The 9,889-nt window shown below is 42.1% G+C and overlaps 1 protein-coding gene across 1 annotated transcript; it reads left to right on the forward strand.

The window, feature by feature from the left end:
* The first annotated feature begins 9,020 nt into the window (after positions 1 to 9,020).
* On the forward strand, positions 9,021 to 9,506 carry LOC126792144 (uncharacterized). The gene has a single exon (XM_050518627.1). It carries the CDS (start codon positions 9,021 to 9,023, stop codon positions 9,504 to 9,506), a length of 486 nt encoding a protein of 161 aa, XP_050374584.1.
* Positions 9,507 to 9,889: the final 383 nt, after the last annotated feature.

Here is a 9,889-nt window from a genome sequence, read left to right on the forward strand (position 1 = left end):
TTTTTAGAGGTGGTTGTAGAACGAGAATCTGAAAACAAACGAGAATGCATATACGTGTACAAATAAAGTGTGATTTATTGAATATCAAGCGCGGGGTTACAATCTTTGTGAACTCCTCCTTCTATCTCCGTATATGACTTGCCTCAAGGGTGACGTTCACTTGATCTTGAGAATTTGAGTTTGATTTGGATTTGCATTTGATGAAGAACGAGCGATTTGGTAGCTTGAAGATTCTTCGTGGACTTGAGTTTGGATTTGGATTTGATGAAGAACGACAGATTTGACAGTTTAATGATTCTTCGTGGACTTGGAAGACTTCGGAATTTCTTGAGAGTAACCTTGCTGAAGTGATTTTTTCTCTTCTTCTCCAGTCCCCTCTCTTCATGTTGAATATTTTAATGACATTAAAATAATAAATTTCTTTAACTGTATAATTAAATCAATATATATTTTCTGATTAATTTAAAATTAGTTATTATCATAACTAAATTAAACAGAAAATAATTGATTTAATTACAACAGTTAAAAATTTATTAATTTAATCGAATATCCGATTACCATTTCGAATCGTTAATGATATTCAATTTCCGATTTACGTCGGAATCACGTAGGTTCAATTATGAGCATCCATTTACGTGCTGACACGAGTTTTATTCGGATCTGCACCAAGTTTGTTGACTTTTGGGCCACATGTGCAATTTTGTCAGGCTCTTTGTCGATTTAATAATTTTACGAAGATAATTTACTTTATTAAATTTCATGTGTTTACAAATGCCCCTACTTCAAGTTGTGTTGCAGACCTGTCGTCGTCACGTGTTGAAAGCGCAGCTTGAGGTATGCATTTTGATCTGGTGAATTTGTGGAGCTAGCTTCTGAGGCTCCGTAAATTTTTTTACTAGAATGCGTCTCCAGGATTTCTGCTTCCATCTTCATTATTGAGGTGAATGTGCTTTGGAATCTTAGCAATGCTTTCTTGTAATTAGAACTATTGATTGAATACCGAAAGCATCATTTTTTTTTTTTGTGGATATTGGAAAGTCATCTTATTCTTCACTTTCCTCCTTTCCACATCATGACATGAGTACAGCGGTTTGTTGACCCAGGCTGTAAAAATTGATGTGCTTTGTACGAGTACTTTGTCGTCCCTGCAAGTTTTACAGCAAGCTTCCACTAATTATTATCAAATTGTTCTAATACCACATGTGCCCCCTTTTCTCTCCACCCTCTGTCACTTGCAGAAATTAACACATATGCCTCGCAGGATACCCTCCAAATTCCTTTGAGAACCTCTTCAAGTATCTAATGACATCTTCTCACTTGTCCTTCTAATCCGTTTATTAGGAAGCCCTTTGTGAATGTTTCTTTGTTTTGAATTGACATCAAAACCTCTAAAAGGCAAGTATGAGACTTGAGTACGAGGCTTCTTCGGTCCATTGCCAAAACCATTATGAAAAAATGTCAGCCTTTCCATCTGACCAATGACTAGAGATGTTTCCAAATGATGGCATACTATTTCTGTTTCACTGCCCTGTACTTCTGGGAGCTGTGGGACTAGGACTGGGGATAGTGCTACCATTCATATTCAAAGAAAATATGTAGGTTGTTGAGCACTTTGTAACTCTGCCTCTACAAGCTTCTCAAATTTGTTAAAAGATGGTGTAGACACATAAAATTTAATGAAGTAAATTATCTTCGTTAAATAATTAAATCGACCAACAGCCCGACAAAATTGCACACGTGGCCAAAAGTCAACAAAATTAGCGCGGATCTGAATAAAACTCATCTCAGCACATAACCGGTTGATCGTAATCAAAACTACGTGATTTCGAAAATTGAATGTCATTGACGATTCGAAATGGTAATAGGACATTTGATTAAATTAATAAATTCCTTAACGGTTATAATTAAGTCAATTATATTCTGATTAATTTAGTTATGAGAATAACTAATTTAAAATTAATAAGAAAATAATATTGATTTAATCATACAATTAAAGAATTTATTATTTTTAGTGTCATTAAAATATTCTACAAAATAGAAACTTTAACACTATAAATACCCCTTTCAACATAAAGAGAGGGTGGATTTTTTAGACTTGGAGAAGAAGGAGAAAAATCGCTTGAGCAAGATCACTCTAGACAAATCCCGAAATCTCTCAAGTCCACGAAGATCATCAAATCCACGAAGAATCATCAAGCGGCCAAATCGCTCGCTCTTCATCAAATCCAAATCCAAACTCAAGTCTACAAAGATCATCAAATCTACGAAGAATCGTCAAGCCACCAAATCGCCAATTCTTCACCAAATCTAAATCCAAACTCAAGTCCACGAAGAATCATCAAGCGGCCAAATCGCTCGTTCTTCATCAAATCCAAATCCAAATCAAATTCTCAAGATCAAGTGCACGTCACCCTTGAGCCAAGTCATATACGGAGATAGAATCAGAGGAGTTCACAAAGATTGTAACCCCGCGCTTGATTATAAATAAATTACATTTTATTTGTACACGTGTCTACATTCTTATTTGTTTTCAGATTATCGTTCTACAAATTGGCACGCCCAGTGGGACCTTTTTGGCCTCTCATCTCCTTCTCCGAAGAAATCTTCAAATCTGTTTGTGCGATGGCTTCCAAGAACAACCAAGCCGTTCCGACGAAGAAGTCCAAGTCCACAACCGCGAGGTCAAGCGGAGAGGCCGAGCCGGTCAAGAAGTCCAAACAAACATCCTCCAAATCAAAGAGTGAACCGATTGCCCTTGTCACCCGGAGCGTGGCTAGAACTCAACCCACGATATTTTTGGCACTTGCTAGTAAGCCTCGTCAACCAGTCATCACCTTGGAGAGCTTGGGAGCAATAAAGCATGCCTCTCAAAGTGGGAAGAAGCAAGTGTCAAAGGAGAAGGAGCCAAAGAAGCAATCTCCTTTATCCATTCATAGTGACGGCCCTATCCTGGAAGACTTTTTCTCTGATGACGAATCAAGCACGGCATCACACAATGGAAGTCCCAAAGAAGATGGCGATAACTTTCATCCTATGCCGCATGAATCCTCTTCTGACAATGCGCAGGTCTTGGTAACGGGGGCATCCACAATCAAGGAATAACTCTCTAATCTGTTGGAGATGGTTGAAAAGCTCACCCAAACGGTTGAAGAAAAGGATGTGCAAATCGCTGAGCTCTATAGCAAGTTGGAAGATCAAAATGATGAGAACTCCACCAAAGGGTCGCCTGGCAGAGCAAACTAAATGAAAAGGGAAAAACGTCCAAGAACGATGGCGACTCGCTTGGTTCCTTATCACTCCAGCAATTGCAGGACATCATCACCAACTCAATTCGGGCTCAATATGGAGGTCCTTCTCGTGACTCCCTCACTTACTTCAAACCTTACACTAAGAGGATCGACAGCTTAAGAATGCCGGTGGGGTATCAACCACCAAATTTCCATCAATTTGAAGGTAAAGGGAACCCAAATTAACATGTTGCCCACTTCGTGGAGACTTGTAGTAACGCCGGGACAGAAGGCGATCACCTTGTCAAGCAGTTTGTTCGCTCGATGAAGGGAAACGCCTTCGAGTGGTATACAGACTTAGAGCCGGAGTATGTTGATAGTTTGGACCAAATGGAGCGCGAGTTCCTTAAACGATTTTATAGTACAAGACGGACGGTGAGCATGATGGAGCTAACAAACACAAAGCAACGAAAGGATGAACCCGCGATCGGCTACATCAATAGATGTCGCTCACTTAGCCTTGATTGCAAGGACCGATTGTCAGAGGTGTCAGCCGTTGAAATGTGCATCCAAGGCATGCACTTTGATTTGCTATACATCTTGCAAGGAATCAAACCTCGTTATTTCGAAGAGTTGGCTACTCGAGCCCACAACATGGAGCTAAGCTTGGCAAGTCATAAGGGAAAGAATGAAACCATGGTCGACCAACGAAAAGACAAAGTCTTCGGAAGCAGATTTGACAAAGTTGTGAAGAAGCCTTCCAAAGAATCAATGGTCATCAATACTGCACCGGTTAAGATCTCTATGCGGGATAAGAAAGAGTTCAATAAGGTGGAACCTCCTCGAACCTACGATAGGAGTAAATGCACGTTGAAGGAGATGGAGTGAAAGACGTACCCTTTCCCAGACTCTGATGTGGCGGGAATGTTAGAGGATCTGCTCGAAAATAAGATAATAGATGTTCCAGAGTGCAAGCATCCAGAAGAAATGCATCGTGTCAACAATCCGAAGTATTGCAAATATCATCGCCTCGTTAGTCACCCTATAGAGAAGTGCTTTGTTCTCAAGGATTTGATAATGAAGCTCGCCAAGCAAGGGAAGATTGAGCTGGACATCAACGATGTTGTTGAAGTCAATTGCACTACCATAACATTCGAGTCGTTCGAGCCAGTTCCACTCCATTTTCGCCCGATGAAAACACTGTTCTGTTTCACAAAGAAGGCATGCGAACTTAAGAAGACCAAAGAAGTTAAGGAATGTTATGCTTCCACGCCTATCCCCCAAGTTGCCTCGAACGCCGATGATGAAGGATGAATATTGGTCACTCAGAGAAGAACTCGCAAAGGTATGATGTCAAATTCACCGATTGCCCAACCAAGCCATAAGAAATCACCTCCACGACGGGAGGAAAACGGATGAGGACGTTTTGAGAAGAAAGTCGTTTCATATTTGTGGAAGCCTCTTTGCCGGAACTTGTCAAAAGAACACTTGCCTACAAAACAAGCGAATGTCACTTAAATGACCACAAGTTGTGAAGTCAGCCCCAAAGAAGACGAGAAGCCTGAAGCAAGGGAAATGGGTGCAAGTCAAGTGTTAAAGAAAAATGAGGTGTTGAAACAATTGGAGAGTCTACCTTTCCAACTCAGCCTCTCTAATTTGATGCACTTGCCAAAATCAACAAGATGCACACTTGTGGAGTTGCTTATCGACGTAGGAGAACACTCCACAAGCATGAAGGAATGTGAAGCGTGTGATGCATATTGCCATACCATTCACTTCATAGATGATGACCCCCAATTGGGCTCTAAGCCACATAATCGGCCTCTTTTTGTGACATGGTACATGCGAGAGCGGAAGTTGAATCGCATGCTCATAGACGGAGGGTCAGCAGTCAATATCATGCCCAAGTCAACCATGTCTCAACTCGACATTAACGTTGATGAGTTGTCAAGGAGTCGTCTCATGATCCAAGGTTTCAACCAAGGAGGACAAAGAGCAATAGGAATGATCAGACTAGATATGGACATCGGAGAGCTAAAATCAAACACCTTGTTTCATGTCATCGACGCAAAGACCTCGTACAACTTGTTGTTGGGACGACCATGGGTACATGAAAATGACATCGTGCCATCCACTTTACACCAATGCTTCAAGTTCTATCGCGGAGGTGTGAAAACCGTGGTAGGAGATACCACACCTTTCACAGAAGCCGAATCATACTTTGCGGATTCTAAATTCTACACAGATCAGGAGTCAATGAAAGAAGTCCTTCCGGTCGGAGTACCCTCCACGGGGAAAGCCGCTAAAGTTAGGGAGAATGATGCCAAATTAAAAGACATTGAGCTTCATGGTGAAATGTCGCAAAAAGTCTCATCTAAAGTGGCAACATCGTATGTAGAAAGAAAAACCAGCCATGCATTTCTGGTCCTTTGCTATGTCCCGAAGTATAGACTAAGGGATGGGGAGTCTTCATTTGTGGGGACAAAGTCACAAGAGTGTCCACGAAAATTAGAAGAGGATGATGTGAAATATTTGAGGGAGGAATCAACATTGCCATTAGTAAAGGTGAGCAACCGAAATCCCACAAAGCAGCCACTAAAAGAGTTTGTCAAACCAATTCAAGGTAAGATGGAACATGGATCACTTCCCAAGAAAAGAACAAGTGAAGGGTTCGATCTTAACGCATACAAGCTGTTAGAAAAGGCCGGATACGACTTTGGTTCATCAAGCAAGAAGGACGACCAAGCTGCAGAAAAGATGGCGCATGAGCTCGATGAGCCACAAAAGAAGTTAAGAGAGCAAGGGGCAACAATTGATTCTTCTAAAGGTGCAATCAGAATTTCAGGAAGAAGAAGGGCGGGGCGATCCAACGTGCAACATATCAGGGTCGAGGTAGTTGAAGAGGTTCAGTCAACCCCTCGCATTTCGTCGTTTGATCGCATTCGTCCAAATTCCCGAAGAGCAACATCTGAACGTATAGAAGGATCAATCACAAGGGTGTCTGTTTTTAACCGTGTGAACATGATAGCAAGTAGAGGTTCAGTCTTCAATCGAATCGGTAGTACAACCACTCGGACTTCTGTATTCAAAAGGATATCAAATTCAGACAAAAATCAGAAAAAGTTAAACCTCATTCCGCGAAAGCCTGCGTTGGAAATGATCCAAGCAACTAAGGAACGAAAGATATGCAAGAGGAAAACGACTTGTGGTCAAGCGGAAAGCAAGGAAATCCGAAGTCTTATCCCGTCACGCATGAAGAGGCATTGTGTGTTAGAAGTGGATTCCACGGATCAACTCAAAGTGAAGAAACATACCATCATATTCACTGGCTAAAAAGGACACAGCAACCTCGATAATGACGGTGATGATGACATTGTCCAAACCTTTTATCATGTCACGGTGGCAGAAGCAGATGTCGTAGAGGAAGACGATCATGAAGATTTTAAAATTGAAGTAGACGAAGCTCCTCCAGAACTTGAAGACAGAGGGCAAGCCACTATAGACGAACTTAAGAAGATTAACTTGGGAACAGAGGAAGATCCAAGACCTATTTTTGTGAGTGCGTCTTGAAGTTCTGAAGAAGAAAGAGAATATCTTGATTTGTTGCTCGAGTACAAAGATGTCTTTAATTGGACGTACAAAGAAATGTCTGGCCTGGATCCAAAGGTAGCAGTCCATTGACTTGCTGTCAAATCGGAGGCTCGGCCAACCAAGCAAATACAAAGACGCTTTCGAACAAGACTTATTCCTCAAATTGAAGGAGAAGTTGATAAGTTGATTGCCGCAGGCTTTATTAGAGAGGTTCAGTATCCCAAATGGATCGCAAACATTGTTCCTGTCAAGAAGAAGAAAGGGTAAATCCGCGTTTGTGTAGATTTTCGTGACTTAAATGAGGCATGTCCAAAAGATGATTTCTCTCTGCCAATCATAGAGCTCATGGTGGATGCAACAACCGGGCATGAGGTTTTGTCATTCATGGACGGATCATCAGGTTACAACCAGATAAGGATGGCCTTAGAAGATGAGGAACTCACTGCATTTCGAACTCCCAAAGGTATTTATTGCTATAAGGTCATTCCATTCAGGTTAAAAAATGCCGGTGCGATGTACCAACGCGCTATGCAGAATATTTTCGGTGACATGCTGCACAAGTATGTAGAATGCTATGTTGATGATTTGGTTGTTAAAACAAAGAAAATAAGTAATCACCTGCAAGATCTACGAAGGGTGTTCGACAGGTTACGCAAATACCAATTAAAAATGAATCCTTTGAAGTGTGCCTTCGGCGTCAGTTCGGGAAAATTTCTGGGATTCATCGTGAAGCACCGACGCATCGAGGTAGACCAATCCAAAATTAAAGCCATCCAGAAAATGCCAGAGCCAAGAAATTTGCGCGAGTTGAAAAGCCTCCAAGGACAACTTGCCTTCATCAGACGGTTCATATCAAACCTGGCGGGCCGTTGCCAACCATTCAGTCGACTCATGAAGAAAGATGTTCCATTTGTATGGGATGAAGCTTGTCGCAATGCCTTTGAGAGCATAAAGAAATACCTGGCGAATCCTCCGGTGTTAGGTGCACCTATCACCGGGAAGCCTCTTATACTTTACATCGTGGCTCAAGAGAGATCACTTGGGGCACTTCTTGCCCAAGAAAATGAAGCCAAAAAGGACAAAGCATTGTACTACTTAAGTTGGACTCTCACTGGACCTGAGCTAAATTATCCGCCGATAGAGAAGATGTGTCTTACACTCGTCTTCGCCATTCAAAAGTTGAGGCATTACATGCAAGCTTACACAATACACTTGGTGGCGTGAGCCGATCCAGATACGTTCATATTATCTAAACCAGTTCTAACCGGGCGCATAGCTAAGTCGGCATTATTATTGAACCAATACGACATCGTATATGTGCCCGCTAAAGTAGTGAAAAGACAGGCGCTGGCCGACTTCCTGGCAGACCACCCTATTCCAGCGGATTGGGAAATCTCAAATGAATTCCCGGACGAGGAAGTCTTCCTTGCAGAGGTCCTCCCTACTTGGAAGATGTTTTTCGATGGCTCATCCAGGGCAGACGGAGCAGGGGCTGGTGTTATCTTTGTCTCTCCACAAAAACAAATATTGCCATATTCTTTCACTATTGGGGAACTGTGCTCCAACAATGTCGCAGAGTACCAGGCGTTTACCATGGGATTGCAAACAGGGTTAGAAATTGAAATCGAAAGTCTCGAAGTTGGTGATTGATCAACTGCTCACTAATTACGAGGTCAAGAAGGAAGATTTGGTAACTTTTTCCAACTCGCCACACAACTCTTGAAGGGCTTTGATAATGTTACACTCATACATGTGCCATGGAAAGAAAATCAAATGGCAAACGCATTGGCAAACTTGGCGGCGACCTTGGTATTGTCTGGAGACGAAATTTTGGACATCCCAATTTGCCAAAGGTGGGTCGTGACAACAAAACCTTCACTCTAGTGTGCCAATTCTCATGTAGGGTCAGTTCACACCATTGATGTTGAAGACTGGAGACATCCTTTTATCGACTATCTTGAGCACAACAAGCTTCCCAAAGATTCGAAGCAAAGGTGGAGCATCAAGCGGCGAGCACCGCACTTCCTCTACTTCAAAGAAACTTTATATCGGAGGTCGTTTGACGGAGTACTCCTTCGATGCTTGGGAAAAGATGAAGCGGTCAAAGCCATGGAAGAGTTTTATTCTGGAGTGTGTGGAGCACATCAGTCAAGACCAAAGTTACATTTCCAAGTAAGACGACTATGGTATTATTGGCCTGCCATGGTCAAGGATTGTATGGAGTATGCACAAAAATGCCAAGCTTGTCAGTTTCATGCGAACTTCATTCATCAACCACCTGAGCCATTGCATCCGACAATTGCTTCGCACCCGTTCGATATCTGGGCAATGGATGCAATCGGACCCATTACCCTGAAATCATCAGTTGGTCATATGTACATTCTGGCAGCCACGGATTCCTTCTCAAAGTGCGCAGAAGCGATATCGCTGAAAGAAATAAAGAAAGAAAATGTTGTGCACTTCATTACTGGAAGCATTATACAACGCTATGGTATACCGCAATGCATCATCACAGACAACGCCAAGTACTTCTCGAATACCGCAACAGAAAATTTGAGCAAGAAATTTCACTTCAGGCTTCACTTCTCTTCGATGTATAACGCTCCGGCAAATGGATTGGCAGAAGCATTCAATAAAACGCTATGTAACATTTTGAAGAAAACTATCAGCAAGAAGCAGAGGGATTGACATGAGAAATTGGAAGAAGCTCTCTGGGCTTACACAACGACGTATCAGACAGCCACAAATGCTACACCTTATTCTCTCGTCTATGGTGTCGAAGCCGTGTTACCATTAGAGAAAGAAATCCCGTAATTGAGAATCGCTTTGCAAGAAGGTCTCACAAATGAAGAAAATGTCAAGTTGCGCCTGCAAGAGTTAGAAGCTTTGGACGAGAAGAGGCTTGACGCACAACAACACCTGGAATGCTACCAAGCTCGGATGTCACACGCCTTCAACAAATGTGTTCGACCACAGTCATTTCAAATTGATGATTTAGTCCTTGCTGTTCGAAGACCCATTATTATGACGCACAAGTCTGGCTCCAAATTCAAGTCAAAGTGGGATGGTCC

Source organism: Argentina anserina, chromosome 4, assembly GCF_933775445.1.
Source record: "Argentina anserina chromosome 4, drPotAnse1.1, whole genome shotgun sequence".
In the NCBI taxonomy this organism is placed as follows: Eukaryota; Viridiplantae; Streptophyta; class Magnoliopsida; order Rosales; family Rosaceae; genus Argentina; species Argentina anserina.